Source organism: Antennarius striatus, chromosome 9 (genome assembly GCF_040054535.1).
Source record: "Antennarius striatus isolate MH-2024 chromosome 9, ASM4005453v1, whole genome shotgun sequence".
NCBI classification, from domain to species: Eukaryota; Metazoa; Chordata; class Actinopteri; order Lophiiformes; family Antennariidae; genus Antennarius; species Antennarius striatus.
The window spans coordinates 24,480,001-24,502,500 of NC_090784.1; the positions used below are offsets into that span (position 1 = coordinate 24,480,001).

At 54.7% G+C, this 22,500-nt stretch overlaps 4 protein-coding genes across 5 annotated transcripts in view; 2 read left to right on the forward strand and 2 right to left on the reverse strand.

Moving 5' to 3' along the window:
• Positions 1-3,086, reverse strand: part of LOC137600946 (rho guanine nucleotide exchange factor 2-like) — a 17,945-nt gene extending 14,859 nt beyond the window's left edge. The window contains exons 1-2 of the mRNA XM_068322868.1: positions 2,789-3,086; positions 696-1,018 (exon numbers count right to left, since the gene is read on the reverse strand). Of these exons, the coding sequence (XP_068178969.1) occupies positions 696-713 (18 nt within the window). The 5' untranslated portion in view covers positions 714-1,018; positions 2,789-3,086. The remainder of the gene's footprint in view (positions 1-695; positions 1,019-2,788) is intronic.
• Positions 3,087-3,437: 351 nt separating this feature from the next.
• tmem79b (transmembrane protein 79b) lies at positions 3,438-7,238 on the forward strand. Its single transcript, XM_068322877.1, has 5 exons — positions 3,438-3,640; positions 4,946-5,527; positions 5,599-5,793; positions 5,924-6,155; positions 6,397-7,238. The coding sequence occupies exons 2-5, from the start codon at positions 5,023-5,025 to the stop codon at positions 6,599-6,601; spliced, it is 1,137 nt and encodes a 378-aa protein (XP_068178978.1). The 5' UTR covers positions 3,438-3,640; positions 4,946-5,022; the 3' UTR covers positions 6,602-7,238.
• Positions 7,239-7,784: 546 nt separating this feature from the next.
• gon4lb (gon-4 like b) lies at positions 7,785-19,946 on the reverse strand. The gene is made up of 29 exons (XM_068324738.1): positions 19,794-19,946; positions 18,446-18,557; positions 18,252-18,367; positions 17,086-17,160; positions 16,951-17,001; positions 16,817-16,861; positions 16,389-16,589; positions 16,167-16,313; positions 15,878-16,100; positions 15,045-15,146; positions 14,936-14,976; positions 14,638-14,729; positions 14,093-14,342; positions 12,412-12,498; positions 12,144-12,330; positions 11,935-12,076; positions 11,695-11,845; positions 11,502-11,618; positions 10,427-11,410; positions 10,104-10,353; positions 9,864-10,015; positions 9,589-9,786; positions 9,366-9,509; positions 8,980-9,282; positions 8,783-8,878; positions 8,596-8,701; positions 8,268-8,526; positions 8,092-8,194; positions 7,785-8,015 (listed from the first exon to the last, which is right to left on the reverse strand). Exons 1-29 carry the CDS (start codon positions 19,821-19,823, stop codon positions 7,902-7,904), a joined length of 4,878 nt encoding a protein of 1,625 aa, XP_068180839.1. The 5' UTR covers positions 19,824-19,946; the 3' UTR covers positions 7,785-7,901.
• Positions 19,947-20,666: 720 nt separating this feature from the next.
• The window catches only part of tmem116 (transmembrane protein 116), a 3,612-nt gene continuing 1,778 nt past the window's right edge, over positions 20,667-22,500 (forward strand). Inside the window, exons 1-6 of one of the 2 annotated variants that reach the window (XM_068322883.1) lie at positions 20,667-20,749; positions 21,149-21,195; positions 21,461-21,524; positions 21,634-21,762; positions 22,256-22,357; positions 22,429-22,478. In XM_068322883.1, coding sequence (XP_068178984.1) covers positions 20,690-20,749; positions 21,149-21,195; positions 21,461-21,524; positions 21,634-21,762; positions 22,256-22,357; positions 22,429-22,478 — 452 coding nt within the window. In that variant the 5' untranslated portion in view covers positions 20,667-20,689. Of the gene's footprint in view, positions 20,750-21,060; positions 21,196-21,460; positions 21,525-21,633; positions 21,763-22,255; positions 22,358-22,428; positions 22,479-22,500 lie in introns of both variants that reach the window. The other variant, XM_068322884.1, reaches the window with a different exon arrangement.

Consider the following 22,500-nt stretch of genomic DNA (forward strand, 5'->3'; position numbering starts at 1 on the left):
AGCTCCTGGATCACATGGTCTGACTCTAACCACAGAGACACTGACTCTATCTGGTCTGACTCTAACCACAGAGACACTGACTCTATCTGGTCTGACTCTAACCACAGAGACACTGACTCTACCTGGTCTGACTCTAACCACAGAGACACTGACTCTATCTGGTCTGACTCTAACCACAGAGACACTGACTCTACCTGGTCTGACTCTAACCACAGAGACACTGACTCTATCTGGTCTGACTCTAACCACAGAGACACTGACTCTATCTGGTCTGACTCTAACCACAGAGACACTGACTCTATCTGGTCTGACTCTAACCACAGAGACACTGACTCTATCTGGTCTGACTCTAACCACAGAGACACTGACTCTATCTGGACTGTCTGACCCTCTCTCTCTCTGACCCTGTACTTCTTTTACCTTCTTTTATTTCTTCTCCCCCCAACCTGTCGAGGTGGAGGGCCCCCAAAAGAGTCTGGGTCCTGCCCGGAGTTTCTTCCTCAATGAGGGAGTTTTTCCTCCACTGTCTCTGCTGCTCTGGAGGGTTCAGTGGGTTTCTCTGTCTGATAAAGTGCTGTGGAATGTCTGCTGATGTGGTAGAGCTTTATAAATAAAACTTGATTGATTGACAGAGTGGAACCAGAGTCTCCCAATCAGAACTCAGTGTTTCTGACGCTGTGATGTCATGAACTCACCTGTCTGTGAGCGGCCATCTTGACCCAGAGGACTCCTGTCTCTTCACCTGATGATGACCATGTGACCTGAAGTCAGGTCAGCGGCGCCTGTTAGCCGCTAACGGCTTGCGATCCGGTCCAGTCAGGTGACACACAAAAAGGGGTGTGTCAACTCTGTCATTCATAGGGGGCGGGGCAGCAGACTCAGGTACACCTGACAACACGGGCTGGTTCTGTTGGTCCTGATGGTTCTGTTGGTCCTGATGGTTCTGCTGGTCCTGATGGTTCTGTTGGTCCTGATGGTTCTGTTGGTTCTTCAGAGGGAAACTGTATTCCAGGACAGCCTGAAAAGTTTTGGAAATAGAACAATGAAAACTACAAATATAAATATCCACGTAAATCAGCACCCCCAGGAGGGTCTGGTGGGGGTTTCTCTCCAGCCTCCTCCTGTAACGCTCCTCTAGTCTTCTCCAGCTCAACCTGCCCCACCTTCATCTCCTCCTCTTCATCACCCTTGAATGCCTCCTTCCTGTTCAGCTCTATGATCAGAGAACCAGAGTTTCTGTCAGTCGTCTCCAAACAGCCATAGAGTTGGCTCCGCCCCCTGTGAACACCTCCTACAGGTGTGGTGAAAACCGCTTGCCGCTGGACTGCAGGTGTTTAAAGGGGCTTCAGGTGGACGGGGGGGGGGGCACTGATAATTACACTAAAACTGATAACTAAACTACATGACTACATCACCAGAAAATAGTGATGATGGTGATGGTGGTGATGATGATGGTGATGATGATGATGATGATGATGATGATGATGATGATGATGATGATGGTGATGGTAATGGTGGTGATGGTAATGGTGGTGATGATGGTGATGGTGGTGGTGATGGTGATGGTGGTGGTGATGGTGGTGGTGATGGTGGTGGTGATGGTGATTATGGTGACAGTGATGGTGATGATGGTGACAGTGATGGTGATGATGGTGACAGTGATGGTGATGATGATGATGATGATGGTGGTGGTGATGGTGATGGTGGTGGTGATGGTGGTGGTGATGGTGATTATGGTGACAGTGATGGTGATGATGGTGATGATGGTGGTGATGATGGTGATGGTGGTGGTGATGGTGATGGTGGTGGTGAAGGTGGTGGTGATGGTGATTATGGTGACAGTGATGGTGATGATGGTGACAGTGATGGTGATGATGATGATGATGATGGTGGTGATGATGGTGATGGTGGTGGTGATGGTGATGATGGTGACAGTGATGGTGATGATGATGGTGGTGATGATGGTGATGGTGGTGGTGATGGTGATGATGGTGACAGTGATGGTGATGATGATGATGATGATGGTGGTGATGATGGTGATGGTGGTGGTGATGGTGATGATGGTGACAGTGATGGTGATGATGATGGTGGTGATGATGGTGATGGTGGTGGTGATGGTGATGATGGTGACAGTGATGGTGATGATGATGATGATGATGGTGGTGATGGTGATGGTGGTGGTGGTGGTGGTGATGATGGTGATGATGGTGACAGTGATGGTGATGATGATGATGATGGTGGTGATGATGGTGATGGTGGTGGTGATGGTGATGATGGTGACAGTGATGGTGATGATGATGGTGGTGATGATGGTGATGGTGGTGATGATGGTGACAGTGATGGTGATGATGATGACGATGGTGGTGATGATGGTGATGGTGGTGATGATGGTGATGGTGGTGGTGATGGTGATGATGTTGGTGATGAAGATGAGGCTGCCAGGTATTTTTTAGGTTAAATAATGGTTATTTTTTTACTCTATGTGTTCACGGCGATGCATTCAAAGACCGTCTGGATTTCCTCCCCCTGATCCACACAGCTGCTGTTTCATCAGGTTTCATTGTTATTGAACTAGAGAACAATAATCAATAACTACAGCCACATTGATAGGTATTGATAGACATGAATAGAGAGCAGCTGGACCAGCAGACGCTCATCTGAAGATGACATCACGATTGTTTACTTTGATGTTAACTCACCTGATCAACAGCTCAGCAGCACCCTGAACATGAATGAAGAACGATCAATAACTGATGATCAGTTCAGTTAGAAATGAGGAGAGGCCTACCTTTCAGAGGTCGGAGGTCGATCAGACGCAGAGACGACAGGAGGAAGAAAAAGAAGAAGAGGTGTGGAGAGAAAGAGGAGGAGAGGAGGAGGAGGAGGAGGCTGGTGCTGGCTGGTACTGAACACCCTGCAGCTGCTGCACACAAAGAGAGCTGTGTCCTTCTTCCTTCTGCTCCTCCAACTGTTGCTCCTCCTCTACATTTTCTTTGGTAAACTTGTTTTCATCACCTCCATCCTTCATCACTTCCTGTCCTCTGATGACTCCTCCTCTTTTTACCTCCTCTACTCCTGAATCTAAGTCTGACTCCTCCCTCTTTAAAGAACTTCTACTTCATACAAAAACTTACAAAATGAGTTTTATATGTCATATAACATGTACATTTATTTAATATACTATATATGATATTTATTATATATCATATATATATTTATCTCCCCACCTGTAAATTTGAATTGATGAACATGCTGACAGTTGGATATTTGTTCGTCTGTTTCTTTATGAGTCATAAAGTTTATTCATTCTGTTCATGTTTGGTATGAAGTCTGATATTATTGTTTCATGGTGGCATTTCCACGGGTTCCCACTAGTGTTATATATAATGTATAAATAGATATAATCTATATAATTATACATCATTTATGACATTGTGATGCGTTTATTCTCCTGTTATTCTACTGGATGTTTTCCGGTGTACTGTCCCTTTAAGAGGGTTTACTTTACTCACCTGACGCTGCTACACCTGAGATACACTTCCGCATTTCCACAACAACAAAAGGAGGAACAGAGGAAGAGGAAGAAGAGGACGAATAACGAGAGGAAGAGGAGGAAGAGGAGGAAGAGGACGTCGGTCAGGTGAGTCCCGGTTGTTGGTCGTGACGTCGGGTCCGTCTTTGTCTCGCGCTAACGGTTAGCCTGTTAGCCTGTTAGCTCGGCCCGCTCTTCTGTCGGTGAGTTTCGATCAGTTCACGCGGCTCTTTGATCACAAAGTCGTTCACGTTGCTGGTCACGTGTCCCAGCAGGAGAAGCGCGAGCTCCGGTAGACTTTGTTCTCCCTTTGGGGTTTAGTTTGAAATACGTCACGGCCGCCATGTTGTAGTGTGACGTCATCGACCCCGAGCGGGTCTCACGACTTCGTTCACACTTTGAAATGAATACAAACACACACACACACACACACACACACACACACACACACACACACACACACACGTGTGTGTGTGTGAAAATGGAATGTTTGTATTTATCCAGTGAGGCGTATTACATGTAGTTATTTTCTGTTTAACGTCACCAGTTTTAGATTATTTTTACTCAAAATCGCTTAATTTTCACATTTACCTCTGAAGTCCTGATCAGACACCTGTGGTGACTCATTGATCACTATGGATTATTCAATGGATTGATCATGGATTGATCAATGACTCCACCAGCTGTGCTGGTAGCTAAACAGACCATAATGCTAACTCTATACGTCACTATTAAAATGTTCAAACGTGTTTGTTCTATGAACTCAATTCCCATAATCTATCTAATGTATATAATGTAGTGTTTTTCTATCAACAACTCCATGTGTGTAACGTCTCTCTGGAGTTGAGCGGTCCTGAAACCGCTGGGAAAAGACATGAAGCGAGGCGCGCAGTTCTCCTGCCTCATGGTAGGGGGCGCTGCTGATCCCAGGGATTCGGTCGAGGATTCTTCTTCCCCGGCCGTAGAAGAAGTGACAGTAAACTACAATCTATAGTCAGCCAGTCAAGAGCAGCCGTTCATGAGTTTTCCTCTCGCCTTGCCTGACTATAAAAATGGAGGATTACATCTCAACGTAAAATCTTTCTCTGCTTTAGTGCAGAAGGAGCGGCGCGTGGACTTCATTTATAAGTAAACGTATATAAAACAAGGTGTAGGTAACAGGTTTTTAATCACATGCTATTTGTGTGTTAGTTTGTGTTAATAATTCTGCTCTGAGACTTTAAACATAACCCACCCACTGTTGATAATTAAATGGTGAATAAGAAACACTGTAGGTTCACGTTAGTAAATCTGATTATGATGAAGTCAGAGCCCCCCAGCCATGAACCTCATGCATGTCCCTGACACACACACACACACACACACACACACACACCTAACCTGTCTCACCTCCCTGCTTCCTCCTGTCTCCAGGTGGTTAACTGGGAGGAAACCAGTTTGACGTGTGACATTGGAACAGGACACGCCCCCACCTGACAGGAAGTACCTCCATGGACGACAGCGGGGGGGACCAGGCCAGGCGGGCCAATGGGGACGAGATGGTGAAGTCTGTCGCCATGGAGACAAGCACCCTGCCGTGGCCCAGAGACAGACAGACAGGCGGACAGACAGGCGGACAGACAGGTAGGGACGACAGGCTGAGCGTGCGGTCCGATACGTCAGCGCGCGAGGCGGTGAGCTGGACGGAGAGCGAGCGCGAGCTGAGGTCAGAGGGCGAGCAGAGAGGGGGCGGGGCAGAGGAGGAGGTGGGGCTTATGACACGCCTGGAGGAGGAGGACGAGGACATGCCGGGGGAGAACCGCCTGCCCGACAAGGCGGCTCAGGTGTTCAGGCCGGCGGTGACCATCCTCTGCTCGCCGTCCTCGCCGCAACACAGCGAGGCATTCTGGGAAGTGCAGTCAGAGAAGAGCCCCTTCCTGGGGCCCCGGGGGGCTCCCCAGGACTACAACCACCAGGGCTTCCAGTACGACTGGCGTGAGGACGCCCATCCCTCCTGTACGTCCCCCCCCCCCCGGCGCAGGTGTCTGTCACAGGTGGGCGGGGCCTAACCTGTCTGTCTCTCTCAGGTGTGCAGAACTGCCTCAGCAGGGATGCCCTGAAGTGGGGCGTGTCCCTGGTGACCTCGGCCATCTTCTTCCCCTTCCTGGTGTGGGGGGGGTTCGTCTTCCTGCCGTTTGATGCCCCGCTGCTGGACAGCGCCCCCCTCAGGGTGGTCTACACGCTGCGCTGCTCCGTGTTCGCCGCAGTGCCCATCGTCCTCGGTGAGGGCGTCTCCCGTCTCACCTGTTTACCCCCCCCCCCCGCCTGTCTCACCACTCACCTCTTTAACCTCCTAACCATCTCACATCACCTGTCTCACCACTCACCTGTCTCACCCCCCGTCTGTCTCAGGCTGGCTGGTCCTGGGCGTCAGTCGTCTCCGGTTCGGAGCGTTTCGACCTCTGGTTGAGGACGCCATGAAGGAGGCGGGGCTTCAGGAGGTGGCGGTCCATCAGCGCTTCGTCTCTGACACCGTGTCGCTGTTCCTCATCTACTTCCTGCAGCTGGTCGTCATGGCGATCTACCTGAGTCAGGAGCAGCTGAAGCTCGTCCCGCTGCTGACCATCGTGTTCGCCGTTGGACGGTGAGTTTTACTGCCCCTAGCCGCTGCTAGCTGCCGCTGCTAGCTGCCGCTGCTAGCAGCAGGTGTTCGTTCACAGATTGACTGCAGGAGTTTGTTTACAGATCGTAAATTTTAAAAAGGGTGAGTTTGGTTAATCGTTATTAAGACTTTAATTAAAGGTGCGTTTGATTTGTTTGACTTCAATTAGAGGTGTTTGTTTTCTACTGGGTGTCCTTAGAGGTGCGTTTGTTTTGCGTCTCAGGCTGGTCTACTGGGTGGCGGCGGCGTTCGGCAGCAGTATCCGTGCCTTTGGGTTCGGCCTCTCCTTCCTGCCTAGTCTGGTGATGATGGTCGCTAACGTCTTCTTCATCTTCACCATGGACTCATCCGGGTCCATCTTCAGCCTCCCGCTGCCCCCGGAGGAGGCGCCGCCCCCCCCCCCCGGCAAACAGAGGTTCTGGGGGTGAGAGCTGATCGCTTGTCAATAACGTTCCTGTTTCCCTACCATATTTTTTAATGAAACTTAAAAATTATTTAAAAAACTGAGAAACACTGAGAAAGTGTTTAAATGTTTAGCTCCACCCACTCCATAGGTAGCTCCACCCAGTCCCTTTGACGTTTCCTTGTTTTTGCTTAGTCTGGGGCCAAATAAGGAGCTGTTGATCTACTTCCTGTTGATCTACTTCCTGTTTACTCTGAGGACTCTCTTCTGTTGGTGCTTGATTATTTTTTTTTGTAATTATACAATCATTAAATATTTGTTCCTACAAAAATGTTTTACATTTATAAAGTGAATACAGAACATCTATGGAACACACACACACACACTCAGGGTGTGTGTGTGTGCTGATCCTGGTCTGGTTATTGATCGGTCTGGATTTTACAGTTCAGTGACAGGAAGCTGTTTTCCTGTTAAACTGGTCCGACTGAAGGTCGACGCCCAACTCCTGCACACAGGAAGAGCTGACCGGAGGACTTCAAAATAAAAGCATGAATACAGTAAAGAACTGTCCGTTTGCGTTATTATAAATATTTACAACGGGACTTGAACATGTTTTGTTTATTTTAAATCCTGATTCCATGTGAATAAAGTTCCTGAACATGTTGGGGGACTTTTATTTTGAAGGCGTCTCCACCTGTGGGAGGAGCTTCTGAACGACTATATTATATTAAGTTCTACCGCGGTACCCCAGAAACCCTGAACCACATGACGACCCAGCAGAACCCCTCTTCCTCCAGGAAGAGGAAGTGACTGACAGAAACGTTTCCTGGTGAGCGAGTCGTGGGCGTTACCTGAAACTGAGGAACCATCCTGTCCTGACATGGCCCCGCCCACCGCCTGTCAATCACAGCTGGAGTCATTCAGGAGGTCTTCAAACCAGCCAATCAGGTTCTTTTCAGGGCAAGGAGGTTCCGTCTGTCAGCCAATCAGCTGCTGGTAACCACGAGTAAACACCAGCGACCAGAAGGGACCTGTCAGGGCGTGTCTCCTGGGCGTCTGTCCTGGGCGTGTCCCCCTGGCGTGTCCTCTGGGCGTGTCCTCTGGGCGTGTCTGGTTAAATCAGATCTGATTGAGACCCCTGTGGTCTTCTCAGGCTGAAGGCCCGCCCACTGGGCGGGGCCACTGGGGGTGTGAACAGGACGACATCAGCTGGTGAAACCTGCTTTATTGTAAAAACAAAAAAACTTAAACATTACAAAAAAACTTCTACAAAAACATTAAATATTCGGGATTCGCTGTTCAGCAGCTCTTCTGATTGGTTGGAGTCAGTCTTCTTCCTCATTGGCTGAGGTCTCAGGAGGCGGAGCCTCGTCCTCTGAGCCGGTCTGACGAGCGGCCGTTCGGAACAAACGCATCAGATCCCGGAAGCGGTGAGCGACCTGTAGACGCAAGGAAGAGTCAGGAAGAGGTCACATGACCCGTCACCGTCACATGACCCGAGGACCCGCCAATCACCTCGCTGCACGTTTTGTTGCCGAGCAGAGTAGAGACGGTCTGGAATGTGTCCTGATTGGCTCCGTCCTGCTGACACCGGGTTAAAATGACCCGATCGGCCTCTCTGGAAAACAAGAGGTCAGAGGAGGAGGTCAGAGGTCAAAGGAGGTCAGAGATCACAGGAGGTCAGAGGTCACCTGGTCCAGAGGATCACTTTCTCTCCACTGGGGGTCAGGGAGATGTTCTTGGCGCAGACAGGAAGTTCCACAGGAGGACTGGGCCGGGGGGGGTTGGAGTTGGGGGTGACAGAGGGGGGGCAGGTAGGAGGGGGGGAGGTGGTGGGGGGCTCCTCGTTCGTACGGCTCCTCTTCTTCCTCTTCTCGTCATCCTCCTCTTGCTCCTCCTCCTTCTCCTCAGCCAATGGGAGCGTAGCGTCCCATGATGCACTGCTGTGATCTGTGAACAGAACAACACCGAGTGACACCTGTGAACCGGTCCTGGTCCTGGTCTTGATTCTGTTCTCACCTGGGTGGGGGCCGTCCTTCAGGTCTTTCTCAGCCCCTCCCTCAGGTCTCAGCTGTGACTCGACGGGTTCCTGAGTCTTTACGACTCTGGACACGCCCCCTGACGCCTGGAGGGACAGCGGGTCAGGTGACAGGTCAGGTGACGAGTCACATCCTACAGGTCAGTCATTCACAGCTGAAAAACGCACCTTGTTGCCATGGCAGCCAGAACATCCTTTCCTGCGGTGTCGGCGGATCTTTGGGTTGTGACAGTGACACCAGTCCTTCTCTGACCAATCACAGCCCTAGGAGCAGACAGACAGGTTAACCCACCAATCACAGTCCAGGTGGCTCTGGCCTGTAATTGGTCGGATCAAGACGGAGCACGTTGCCGAGGTCACCAGACCTTGTAGTTTCTATCCATCTTCCTCCTCTGGCGCCGGGTGCTGATTGGTTGGATCTTAGGCCCCTCCTCTTCCTCCTCCAGCTCAGGGAGCGTCACTTCCTCAAACCCACTGAAGGCTCCGCCCCTGGATGGCTGGCCGGTACCCTCTCCACCATCGGACCCGCCCCCTCCGTCCTCTGGCCAATGAGCTTCTTCAAACTGTCCCGGGCGAGCCGGAGGTGGGCGGAGCTCTTCGAAGAACACCCAGAATTCTGCCTGCAGGTGGGCGTGGCCCTTCAGCAGCGTGGCCATCTGAGCTTTGAGCTGAAACAGAGCAGGTTGAACCCTCAGCACGCGCCAGCTCTATTGCCCCACCCCGCCCCGGTTGCCACGGTGACGCGGGGTACCTCGTGGACGCTGGCGGGGCTCAGGTCGGGGCCGGTCTGCAGCGCCCTGATGATCTTTTGGTAGTGAGACGGGTTGTCCCCAAAGCTGATCTCCAGCTGACGCAGGAAACGCCGCGAGCGCTCGAACGCCTGCTGCTCCTCCAGCTGCAGGAGGTCAAAGGTCACACAGGGGTCAGACAGGGGTCACCCAGAGCAGCACGTGAGCCCCCCGTGAGCGTCTCACCAGGCCACACTGCAGCGCCTGCTCCGGATGCAGGAACGCGGCGAAGTCTCTCAGGAGGTCGGTGCGATCTCCCAGAATGCCGCACAGCTTCCTGAACAGCAGCAGGACTTCCTGTCCCTCCCCCGCCCGCTCAAAGTCGCCCAGCAGCAACACGAAGTCCTCCACCTGTCCTGGTAGGTCCTGCAGAGCCTCGCGCACCTGGGGACCACATTACCCATCAGACACCTGGGCGGCTGCTGGGACCCACTAGCGTTAGCGTGCTAGCGTTAGCCCACCCTGCTCAGGTAGCTGTGGGCGAAGGCGGTGTCCTTGCGGTGGCGCTGGGGGTCGTTGTCCAGGATGTGCTCGTCGTACAGCAGCAGCAGCTTGGCGGCGTCTCTGCTGTGACGCTCCTGCCGGCTCCGCCCCCGCAGGGGCCGGCTCCGCCCTGAGGACAGACACATGGGATTGTGGGTGAAGACGCTGCCTGGAGGCGCCTTAGAGCGGCGTGGGGGGGGGGGGGGGACGGCTCTGACCTCGCCCTCGTCCGGGACACCTCCCCCCTCCTCCTCGGGGCACCTCCTCGCCAGAGGGCGGCTCCTCGTCCCGCCCCTCCTTGTTGCTCCGCCCCTCGCCAGACTCCTCCTCCTTTGGCCCCTCCTCCTCCTCTTCTTCCTCCTCCTCCTCCTGGGAGCCGGGGGAGGTGGGGGAGTGCTCCTCCTCGGAGTCGCCGTCGGGACACAACTGGCGCTCCGCCGCCAACCAGGTCAGCTGCTTCATGGTCTCCTGCCACGCCCACACAGCGGCCAATCAGAGTCTGCCACACCACCACGCCCCCCCCCAGAGACTTCCTGTTTACCTGCAGCTCTGGGACCGACAACACCGACTCCTCCGACGCTGATGACATCACTTCCTCCTCATCTTCGTCCTGGGTGAGCTCGTCGAAGTCCTCCTCCTCCTCCTCCTCGTCGCCGTGGCGATCCTGATCTTCGTCCTTGTCCCCGCCCCCATCCTCCTCCCTCTCCCCTCCCCCATCCTCCTCCCTCTCCCCGCCCCCATCCTCCTCCCTCTCCCCTCCATCCTCTGCCTCCCCCCCTGCCTCCCCCTCTCTTCCCCCGCCCGACTCCCCCCCCCCACCTCTGTCATTCTGGCCCCGCCCACTCCCATCGTCCTCCTCTCCCCCGGGGTCACCCCCCCCGCTCAAGCTGACCACGCCCACAATGCTCCTTTTCTCCTCCCCCTCCTCCCCCACACCTGAGGATGACAGTGGGCTGAGGGATGAAGGTGTGTTTGACCCCTCCTCCTTTATCTCCTCCTCCAGAGGGGGGCGGGGCCCTGCAGTCACATGACCACTCTGCTGCCCCACGGCATCCTGGGACCCGACTGTGGGCGGGGTCCACATCACTTGAAGGAGGAAGCAGCCCGGGTTCACAGGGACCGTGGTGCAAGGCATGATGGGACATGTGGCACTCTGGGGGACCGGGGGGGGGACGGGGGTGAGGACTGGGGGGCTGTCTGGTGTCTGCACCACCTGGCCAATAGGAAGGCAGGCCTGGATGGCATCAGTGCTCACACAGTGGTTGGAAACACCTGTAGGGGGCGGGGCCACCTGGCTGATTGGCTGGACGTCTGTGACCCCGCCCACCTGTCTGCTGGGCGGGGCTTTGGCGAGCGGCAGCAGAGACGCGTTATTGGCCAAGGTGAAGAAGCGCCGGTGGCGCGGGACGGGAGGGCGGGCTTTGCTGAGAAAATGTGGGTGGAGCCTAAGGGAACAGCCTGGGGGGAGGGAGGCGGGGTAACGGGAGGAGTCCAGGCGTGTCTTCTGGATGATTGGTCGACTGTTCTGCAGGAAAAAACCATTAGAACGGATCAGTAGGCCCCTCCCACTAGACAACAACAACCAATCATCTTCATCAGATGAGGGCGTGTCACACCTTCAACCAGTTGGGCGCGTTGGCGGTGTGTCTGTCCACCGGGGGGCGCTGGTCTTCTGGATGGATGCTGCTGCACGCCATCGGCAAGGGGGGGACGACGCGCTGCGACAGGAACGCCTGCAGGACGACGGGGTGATGATGTCACAGGGTGATGTCACAGTGATGATGTCACAGCGATGATGTCACAGCTCACCTTCAGCATGCTGTCCCGCGGCGCCCGCGGCCCCCCCACCTCCCTGATGTGCTTCCTGAGGCTCCACTGAGTCTTACACAGCAGGTAGGAGCTGATCAGCTGCAGCGGGTTCAGCGCCCCCTCAAAGTGCTTCAGGCCCAGAACCACCAGCCTGCACAGAGGCATCATGGGAGATCGTGTGTGTGTGTGTGTGTGTGTGTGTGTGTGTGTGTGTGTGTGTGTGTGTGTGTATGTGGGTACCCCTTCTCTCCTTGCGTGTACACACTCCTCAGGTGTCGGGTGTGGTCAAGCTGGCAGACAGGAAGTAGTTCGGGGTACAGGAAGACGGGGCGCGTGGCGAACGTCCAGGCGGCATCGGGGGGCAGCAGGGGGAAGGCGTGGCCTAAACACAACAGAGCCGTTGTAGGAACCACCACCAATCAGCACAAACAGCCCCGCCTCCTCCTTACTGCTGGTGGCGGGCGTCATCCGTGGGAGCCAGCGTCTGGAGGTGGCGGGGGCGGGGAGGGGGGGCGGCGGCTCCGCCCTTTGCTCAGCCTCCCGTAGGAGGTCCAGCGCCCCCTTCAGGTTACACGTCCTGAAGCTGCTGGGGAGCCCCAGTTGCTCCCGCCGGCCAGCGAACTGCTGCAGCTCCTCCTGCGGGGAGAGGGGGCGGAGTCACTGGAGGTCAGGAGACATGGGGGGGTCATGGGAGTGGCCGTTGACCTCCTGACTCACCAGGTAGTGTTTGGTGATGCTGGCCTCATGGTTCAGGGCGTCCAGACGGCGACTCAGCAGGTGGACCTGAGCCAGCAGCTGCACATGCTGGGGGACACACCGGGTCAGAACGGGTCACACCGGGTCAGAACGGGTCACACCGGGTCAGATCGGGTCACACCGGGTTAGATCGGGTCACACCGGGTCAGAACGGGTCACACCGGGTCAGAACGGGTCACACCGGGTCAGATCGGGTCACACCGGGTCAGATCGGGTCACACCGGGTCAGAACAGTTCAGAACGGGTCACACCGGGTCAGAACGGGTCACACCGGGTCAGAACGGGTCACACCGGGTCAGATCGGGTCACACCGGGTCAGAACGGGTCACACCGGGTCAGATCGGGTCACACCGGGTCAGAACGGGTCACACCGGGTCAGATCGGGTCACACCGGGTCAGATCGAGTCACACCGGGTCAGAACGGGTCACACCGGGTCAGATCGGGTCACACCGGGTCAGAACGGGTCACACTGGGTCAGAACGGGTCAGAACGGGTCACACCGGGTCAGATCGGGTCACACCGGGTCAGAACAGTTCAGAACGGGTCACACCGGGTCAGAACGGGTCACACCGGGTCAGAACGGGTAACACCGGGTCAGAACGGGTCACACCTGGTCAGAACGGGTCACACCGAGTCAGAATGGGTCACACCGAGTCAGAACAGGTCACACCGGGTCAGAACGGGCCACACCAGGTCAGAACGGGCCACACCGGGTCACACCGGGTCGGAACGGGTCACACCGGGTCAGAACGGGTCACACCGGGTCAGAACGGGTCACACCGGGTCAGATCGGGTCACACCGGGTCAGATCGGGTCACACCGGGTCAGAACAGTTCAGAACGGGTCACACCGGGTCAGAACGGGACACACCGGGTCAGAACGGGTCACACCGGGTCAGATCGGGTCACACCGGGTCAGAACGGGTCACACCGGGTCAGATCGGGTCACACCGGGTCAGATCGAGTCACACCGGGTCAGAACGGGTCACACCGGGTCAGAACGGGTCACACCGGGTCAGATCGGGTCACACCGGGTCAGAACGGGTCACACTGGGTCAGAACGGGTCAGATCGGGTCAGAACGGGTCACACCGGGTCAGATCGGGTCACACCGGGTCAGAACAGTTCAGAACGGGTCACACCGGGTCAGAACGGGTCACACCGGGTCAGAACGGGTAACACCGGGTCAGAACGGGTCACACCTGGTCAGAACGGGTCACACCGAGTCAGAATGGGTCACACCGAGTCAGAACAGGTCACACTGGGTCAGAACGGGCCACACCAGGTCAGAACGGGCCACACCGGGTCACACCGGGTCACACCGGGTCAGAATGGGTCACACTGGGTCAGAACGGGTCACACCGGGTCAGAATGGGACACACCGGGTCAGAACAGGTCACACTGGGTCAGAACGAGTCACACCGAGTCAGAACGGGTCACACCAGGTCAGAACGGGCCACACCAGGTCAGAACAGGCCACACAGGGTCAGAATGGGTCAGTTCGGATCACACTGGGTCAGAACGGGTCACACCGGGTCAGAATGAGTCACAGCGAGTCAAACCGGGTCAGAACGGGTCACACCGGGTCAGTTCGGATCACACTGGATCAGAACGGGTCACTCCGGGTCACCAGACACACCTACCTGCTGGACCTGCTGCTGCAGCTGCAGCTTCTGGGCGTGGCCCAGGCAAAGGGAGGGGTGGATCTGGTTGGGCAGCACCACGAGGGAGGTGAGGGCTCCAGGCAGGGTGTGGGGGTCGCCCCCGGGGGTGAGGGGGTGGCGGTGCTGGTTGGTGGAGTCCTGCAGGGCCCTCTTCTGCTGCTGGGCCTCGTACTGCTGGCGCACCAGCCGCCGCCGCTCCGTTAGCATGCCGGCTAACGGCGACTGGAAGCTACGGACAGACAGGCGTCGAGTCAGCGGCCCCGCCCTGATGGAGGGGGCGGAGTCTAACATGTAGCCCCCAGCTGACTCTCCTTCACGTGTTCTGTGTGAAGTGGAGGCAGCGGGGGCCGTGGCTTTTCCTCCTGACCCAAACAGGTGCAGCACTGCTCTGCTGGACTGTCCCAACAGGAGGACCCCCCCCTCACAATCACATGACACCTCTACACCAATCATGAAGCCCCGACCGGAACCTGACACCACTACCGGTGCAGAACTAGCTGTGTGCTCCAACCCCCACCAGTTACCATAAAGCTGGGGGGACATTGAATTTGGGCCCCGCTTCCAGCTCCTTCTCTTCAGGCTCCTCCCCCTCAGGCTCCTCCTCCTGCTCCTGCAGCTGAACACAGAGACAGGAAGTCAGAGTGGGCGTCGCTCCAGAAGACAGGAAGTTGTGTTCGCCGCCTGTCCTCTGGACCGCCAGTGGCCTCCTGCACCCCCCCCAGCAGCCTCCTGCCCCACCCAGCGGCCTCCTGCCCCCCCAGCTGCCTCCTGCCCCCCCCAGCTGCCTCCTGCCCCCCCCAGCGGCCTCCTGCCCCCCCTCACCGTGTTGAACAACTCGTCCAGCAGCTCGTTCACCTCCTTCTCTGAAAGCAGAGGCAGGATTAACACCAGGACCAGCACCACCTCCACGTGTGCCCACAGCGCCACCTACTGGTGATCTGCACCGCCCGGTCCGTCCGGTAGTCCTCCAGGTCCGGCTCGTCCAGCTCCTCCACAAAGGTGTACTCCGGGTCGTCCTCGTCGTCCACTTCCTCTGAGGGAAAGGAAGTTCAGTCAGGAACACGCCGTGCGACGCCATGATCCACGCCCGCAAGGACCGGGTGTAGTTTACTCCCGAGTGTAGTTTAAGCACCGGGTGTGGTTTAGTATCGGGTGTAATTTCAATACCGGGTGTGGTTTAGTATCAGTTGTAGTTAAGTATCGGGTGTAATTTCACTACCAGGTGTAGTTTTAGTAGCGGATATAGTTTGGTACCGGGTGTAGTGTCAGTAGCGGGTGTAGTTAAGTACCGGGTGTAGTTTAGTACCGGGTGTAGTTTAGTACCGGGTGTAGTGTCAGTAGCGGGTGTAGTTTCAGTAGCGGGTGTAGTTTAGTACCGGGTGTAGTTTAGTACCGGGTGTAGTTTAGTACCGGGTGTAGTGTCAGTAGCGGGTGTAGTTTCAGTAGCGGGTGTAGTTTAGTAGCGGGTGTAGTTTAGTACCGGGTGTAGTTTAGTACCGGGTGTAGTGTCAGTAGCGGGTGTAGTTTCAGTAGCGGGTGTAGTTTAGTACCGGGTGTAGTTTAGTACCGGGTGTAGTTTAGTACCGGGTGTAGTGTCAGTAGCGGGTGTAGTTTCAGTAGCGGGTGTAGTTTCAGTAGCGGGTGTAGTTTAGTACCGGGTGTAGTGTCAGTAGCGGGTGTAGTTTAGTACCGGGTGTAGTGTCAGTAGCGGGTGTAGTTTCAGTAGCGGGTGTAGTACGTGTTTCCCTCAGCGTGACCCCTGACCTTCGTTGTCGGGGGCCATCAGACTCTGCAGCCACTGGGTCCAGTGGCGGTCTTCCTCCCACTGGGCGGTGCTCTGCTCGTACATGTCAGCTGTTATGTCAGGGGCCAGAAGCTCCGCCTCCAGCTGGCCCAGGGGGACGTCCACCAGGGGGCGCTTGGAGCGCGTGCGGTACGCCAAACCACCGGAGCCCCTGTCATCATCAGCAGCACTCCTGTCCAGACACTGAGAGAGAACACGGTCAGGCCCACAGGTGCACAGCCACCAGGCCGCTGGGGGGCGGGGCCTTACCTGGTTGAAGGTGTAGGCGGGGCTGCAGTCCAGCTCCTCTTCCACGGCATTCAGTCTCTCCAGGAAGGAGGACTCAGGTGGAGAGAGGGGATGCAGAGGGGCACAGGGGGGTGTCAGCACCTGGTCCACCAAGTGTCCTGAGGGGACCTGAGAGAGGTCAGAGGTCAGGGGACCAGTAAGGATCAGAGGTCAGGGAAATAGTAAGGGTCAGAGGTCAGATACCTGTTGGGGGGCAGCAGTCTTCTGGCTGTCCACACCTCTGGGCTGACAGCACTGATGCATCTTGGGAGGAGAAGCCAGGCTGTCTGCGTCGCTGGTGAAGTTGTCGTCCTCGTCTTCCTCCTCCTCATCATCCTCAGGACAGTACTCTTCATCCGACGAGTCCTCATCATCCTCCAGCTCAATGTCAACAAACTGAGGAGGCTGCAGACAGACAGGCAGACAGACAGTCAGACAGGCAGACAGACAGTCAGACAGGCAGAGAGACAGTCAGGCAGGCAGAGAGACAGACACAGTCCCAGAAACAGACAGACAGACAGACAGACAGACAGACAGACAGACAGACAGACAGACAGACAGACAGACAGACAGACAGTCAGACAGTCAGACAGGCAGACAGACAGTCAGACAGGCAGAGAGACAGACTGTACCTTCACTGTGGCTGTGTTGACTGCAGACAGACTCCAGGTCAGCGGCTGTAGACACACAGAGAGACAGACACACAGACAGATTAAACCCGTGTCTCTGAGGTCCAGGTGCCCCAGAGGATTGTGGGAACTCTCACTTGTCCCTGCTGGACGGCCTGCTTCAGTCTGGACCGGGTCATCTTTGGCTCCTGGAGGAAAAGGACAAACAGGAAGTGGTCAGAGGCAGTGGGTCAGCTGCTTCCTGTGGGCTCAGAGCCGGCGTGGCCACTCACAAACATGGGCAGGTCCTGGGTGTCTCTGATGGCGGCTTTCATCATGGCGACCACGCGCTCATGGGTAATCACCTCCTGCAACGCACGACAGCACAGGGCGTGAGGCAGGTCCAACACGGGTTTAACATGGGTTCATCACGGGTTCAACACGGGTTCATCACAGGTTTAACATGGGTTCATCACGGGTTCAACACGGGTTCATCACAGGTTTAACATGGGTTCTAAAAGGTTTAACACCAGTTCTACATAAAGTAGGTTCTACTCTGATTCTTTTCTGGTTCTACTCGGGTTCTACTCTGGTTCTGTTCGGGTTCTACTCGGGTTCTGTTTGGGTTCTAATCTGGTTCTATTCTGGTTCTACTCGGGTTCTTTTTGGGTTCTACTCGGGTTCTTCTCGGGTTCTACTCTGGTTCTGTTCGGGTTCTACTCGGGTTCTGTTTGGGTTCTAATCTGGTTCTACTCTGGTTCTACTCGGGTTCTGTTTGGGTTCTACTCGGGTTCTACTCTGGTTCTGTTCGGGTTCTACTCAGGTTCTGTTTGGGTTCTACTCAGGTTCTGTTTGGGTTCTACTCGGGTTCTAATCTGGTTCTATTCTGGTTCTACTCGGGTTCTGTTCTGGTTCTACTCGGGTTCTGTTCTGGTTCTGTTCGGGTTCTACTCGGGTTCTGTTTGGGTTCTACTCGGGTTCTAATCTGGTTCTACTCTGGTTCTACTTGGGTTCTGTTCGGGTTCTGTTCTGGAACTGTTCGGGTTCTGTTCTGATTCTGTTCGGGTTCTACTCAGGTTCTGTTTGGGTTCTACTCGGGTTCTAATCTGGATCTATTCTGGTTCTACTCGGGTTCTGTTCTGGTTCTACTCGGGTTCTGTTCTGGTTCTGTTCGGGTTCTACTCGGGTTCTGTTCTGGTTCTACTCGGGTTCTACTCGGGTTCTATTCGGGTTCTGTTTGGGTTCTGTTCTGGTTCTACTCGGGTTCTAATCTGGTTCTACTCTGGTTCTGTTCGGGTTCTACTCGGGTTCTACTCGGGTTCTATTCGGGTTCTACTTAGGTTCTGTTTGGGTTCTGTTCTGGTTCTACTCGGGTTCTAATCTGGTTCTACTCTGGTTCTGTTCAGGTTCTACTCTGGTTCTGCTCAGGTTCTACCACGTGTTTGCGGGTGATGCTCACATGCAGGATGGCGCGCACGTTGCGTGACGTCAGGTTGTGCTGCCTAGACTTCCTGTCCAGGTCGATGTCCAGGCGTCCCAGTTCGTCCTCACTGGACTCCGGCTCCGCCCCCCCACCTAAGGAGAACATGGACAGGTGAGTCGGGTTCCACCTGGAACAGGAGCCCGGGTGTTCAGGCGTGTGTCCGGTCTCACCTGGGCCACGCGGCCCCTCCTCCTCCCGGAGGGCGGCGGCCCCCCCATCCGGTCGGGACGCTTTGGACCTCAGAGGGCAGGGGTCATCCTCAGCCAGACGCCGCCGCTCTGTCTGGTGGAACAGACAAGGACGGGTCAGAACCAAGGCACTCAGTCAGGTCCCCTCGTCAGCACGCCCCCACGTGAAGGACACGCCCCCACGTGAAGGACACGCCCCCACGTGAAGGACACGCCCCCACGTGAAGGACATGATAATCAATACAGCTGATCAGTTCAGACGCGCAGCCCTTAGCTTAGCCGTTAGCTCCTCTGTATTTTAAGTCGTTCATCACAAGCCGTGAAGCCGTCAGTTTAAACGTCACACCACAATAACCCGGGTTAACCGACCCGGGTTAACTGACCCGGATCAACCGACCCGGGTTAACCGACCCGGGTCAACCGACCCGGATCAACCGACCCGGGTCAACCGACCCGGGTTAACCGACCCGGGTTAACTTCTCACTGACAGACCGCCGGACCGCTGGGTGTTACCTTAGAGACGGCTAAGCTAACACCCAGCCGCCGCTCGGACGTGGACATTTTTTTAAAAAAAAAAAATTTATTGAAGAAAATTCAGTACAGCATACAAAACCAGTGAACAATACAGAGAACATATAGAAGAGTTTCCAGGGGGGGCCACAGGTCCTCACCTTACACTGAAACACCTAAAGCGGAACAAATGTTGAAGGTCTTCACAGCCTTTTGTTGTCAGAGCCGTCAATAAACTGTAGTACTGTTCAACATCTTTAAGAAAATGAATAAAATTAGGGTTTCTTTGCTGAATTTACATTTATGAATAAAAAATTTAGCCAAAATCATTAACAGATTTATAAGAATATAAGCCTTTTCCTCTTTCTTAGAGCACTTATAAGAACAAAAAACAACATTTTCCCAAGATAGAGAACCGTCTTTGGAAACGGTCTGTACTGAATCTGCTGACGCCGCTCCAGTCTTTCGTATCAGGACAATGCTGAGTAGATGTGACGTCTCTGGGTGGTCCCCACAGAACACACTCTGTGGTCCCCACAGAACACACTCTGTAGTCCCCACAGAACACACTCTGTAGTCCCCACAGAACACACTCTGTGGTCCCCACAGAACACACTCTGTAGTCCCCACAGAACACACTCTGTAGTCCCCACAGAACACACTCTGTAGTCCCCACAGAACACACTGTAGTCCCCACAGAACACACTCTGTAGTCATGTCCCTTTTGAACTCGGACGCGGACATGTTTGTGGCGCCATACCGCCCCGTGACGTAGTGGCTGCTGACCGGCACCGGCACCGGACCGGCGTCCCGGACTCACCCGCACACAGCCGTCGGTCGCGTTGGCCATCTGTTACTCCGTCATCTCGCCGCTGTCGTCCTGCGCGAGCTCCGCTAGCTTCCGTTCGCTCTGCTAACTTCTGTTTTGCAAAACAGTAACACTTCCGGATTCCTTCCAATTATTTCCGGAACGTCACCGGAAGATGTCTGCCGCCCCCTGGCGCCGCGGAGGAGGAACAGCGTCTGTCTCCTGTTTCTGCTTCATTCAAAGCTTTGAGTCGGTTCTTATAACGTTTCCGGTTTGACGTCACCTCATCTTCTCTTCGCTCTCATCACGCGTTACGTGAATGACTGGAAGTGAAACACATTTTTTAAAGAACAAACGAAAAAGGGTTTTAACCGGTTACTAGTATTTTGAATAACCGATTCTGGTCCAGAACATTAAAAAATATAAAGTTGTAAATAAAGTTTTTGTCCCATGAACCGGTTCTAAGCCCTGATTTAAAGACTCCTGACTCAAAATGTGCAAAAATATAGTCAAGAAAGGTATGCAGGAAAAAATAAAAATAAATTTAAATATCATAAAAAATACATCGCATTTATAAAGAAATACAGGAAGTTAATAATACATAAAAACTACATTTTGAATCAATGAATTCAGTCACACACGTTAGACAAGTTCTGCTTCGGAGTCTGTTCTGGTTGGTTTTGTGTTGTGGTTCTGGTGTGTTTCTGAGGTTGTGCCCTAATTCCGGTCCATCTGCTGATCTCCACCGTCTGCAGCTCTTCAGGGGGCGTGGCCAGTGTGATGCAGGAGGCGGGGTCAGTGCCATGAAGCCATCCCTCTGTGCGTGAGCTGCTGTACAAAACCCCCTCCTGTCTGTTGGACTATCAGTTCCAGGTCAGAGCTCCATCCAGTGGGCTGCAGACAGACAGATGGAGGAGTCCACCAGCAGAACCTTAGAGAACGGCACCGGAGCGCCGGACTGGACCCAGGTGAGCTCTAGACTGGACCCAGGTGAGCTCCAGTCTCAGCTTAGAACAGGAAGAAACTGAAATGACATGTGACCGTGATTCTAAAAACGTGGTTGGCTGTCAGGTCAGACGCTGAGGTTCTCGTAGAGCAGATCCTCCTGCTGAAGGTCCTGATCTGGAGGCTGAGGGAAACCCAGTGTAGCTCTCTGGTCTGACACCCAGACCAGGTGGTCCTGGTTCAGCACCATGTCATGTGACCTCCCTAGTACCTGTGCAGTGATGTCATGTGACCTCCCTAGTACCTGTGCAGTGATGTCATGTGACCTCCCTAGTACCTGTACAGATGCTGTCATGTGACCTCCTAGTACCTGTGCAGTGATGTCATGTGACCTGGGTGACGCTGAGCTCTGATGTCTGCAGGTGGACGAGGCCGTCAGGTGGATCCAGTTCGTCATGGCGCTGCTCAGGTCAGGTTAAACTGGTTAAACTGGTTGAACCCTGTTGAACTGGTTAAACTGGTTAAACTGGTTGAACTGGTTGAACTGGTTGAACTGGTTGAACTGGTTGAACTGGTGTCAGACGCCATCGTGTTCATTGATCCAGTTCAGATGTTTGTAGACTTGACCTTCAAATGGTTTAGTTCACTTCATATCTGGTTTGTTGAGGCTTCAGGTTAAAGGTCAAAGCACTCGTGTGAGCATGAAGTAATGTGATTACCCTTGGTACCCTCAGCGTACTCGGCTCCGCCTCCACCATCATCTGTGTGATGTCACAGAGACTCAGCTGGATGCTAGAGGTTAGCCCCGCCTTCTCTCTCCTCCTTTCCTTTTAAATGTCTCCTGTTGCCATGGTAACATACGTGTGTGTGTGTGTGTGTGTGTGTGTGTGTGTGTGTGTGTGTGCAGTTGCAGCCTCTGGTCCTGCTCAGCCTATCGGACCTGATGCTCGCCGTCTGCTGGCTGATTGGAGCCTCTGTGTCCTCCTGGCCCCGCCCCCAGGACGCCCTCCGTTTCCACCTGCGCGCCGTGGGTCAGGTGGGGGTCCCTCACCGCCAGGGGCAGGGGGGGGGGGTCAGTCTCTTTCTTAGGTGTTTAAACTTGTCTCATAGTTTCAGACCTCTTCGTAACAAACATCTGAATGTTTCCCGTAAACCGACCAATCACAGGAGGCCTCCTCTGATTGGTCGGTTCAACCTGTTGACCTGCAGAAAGTTTTCACTTCCTCCTGAAGACGAACCAGAACCGTTCAGTTAAATTCAGAGCGGTTCTGTTTCCTGTAAACCATCTCTGAACTAGCAGGAAGCTAACAGATTCATTCAATAACCTATCAATGACCAATGATCAATCAGTAATCAATCAACAATCCATCAGTAATCAATCAATAATCAATAACCAACCAGGACAGATGACTCATCAGAGGTCTGTTGAGGAGACGTTAGCCCTTACCGGGTCGGTACTGGACCCTGAACTCCTCCCTGGGGGGCGTTCAGGTGCGGTGGGACGTTCCTCACTAGACCGCCCCCCCCAGGTCCTGTTCATGGCCTCCTGCTGCCACACCCTCAGCTACGTGTGGCACCTGTACGCCGGCGTCCAGCACCGGTACCGGAGTCGCATCGGACACCTGGTCCAGGTACCCCCCCCCCCGTCCGGTCCTGGTCCACAGGAACCGCTTCCTGAACGCCTCCATCTGATTCTGTCCAGGTGTCCAACAGAACGACGACAGCCAATAGAATCACAGCTCTGCTCTCCAGGTGAGCACCGGTGGGCGTGGCC

Coding starts and splice junctions, on each gene's coding strand:
- gon4lb (XM_068324738.1), bottom strand. CDS start 19,823: ATGGCCAACGCGACCGACGGCTGTGTGCGG. Junction 18,368..18,445: donor GGAGGGGCCGCGTGGCCCAG/GTGAGACCGGAC, acceptor TGTTCTCCTTAG/GTGGGGGGGCGGAGCCGGAG. Junction 16,101..16,166: donor CCGCCTACACCTTCAACCAG/GTAAGGCCCCGC, acceptor GTTCTCTCTCAG/TGTCTGGACAGGAGTGCTGC.
- tmem79b (XM_068322877.1), top strand. CDS start 5,023: ATGGACGACAGCGGGGGGGACCAGGCCAGGCGGGCCAATGGGGACGAG. Junction 5,794..5,923: donor CGCAGTGCCCATCGTCCTCG/GTGAGGGCGTCT, acceptor CGTCTGTCTCAG/GCTGGCTGGTCCTGGGCGTC. Junction 6,156..6,396: donor ATCGTGTTCGCCGTTGGACG/GTGAGTTTTACT, acceptor TTTGCGTCTCAG/GCTGGTCTACTGGGTGGCGG.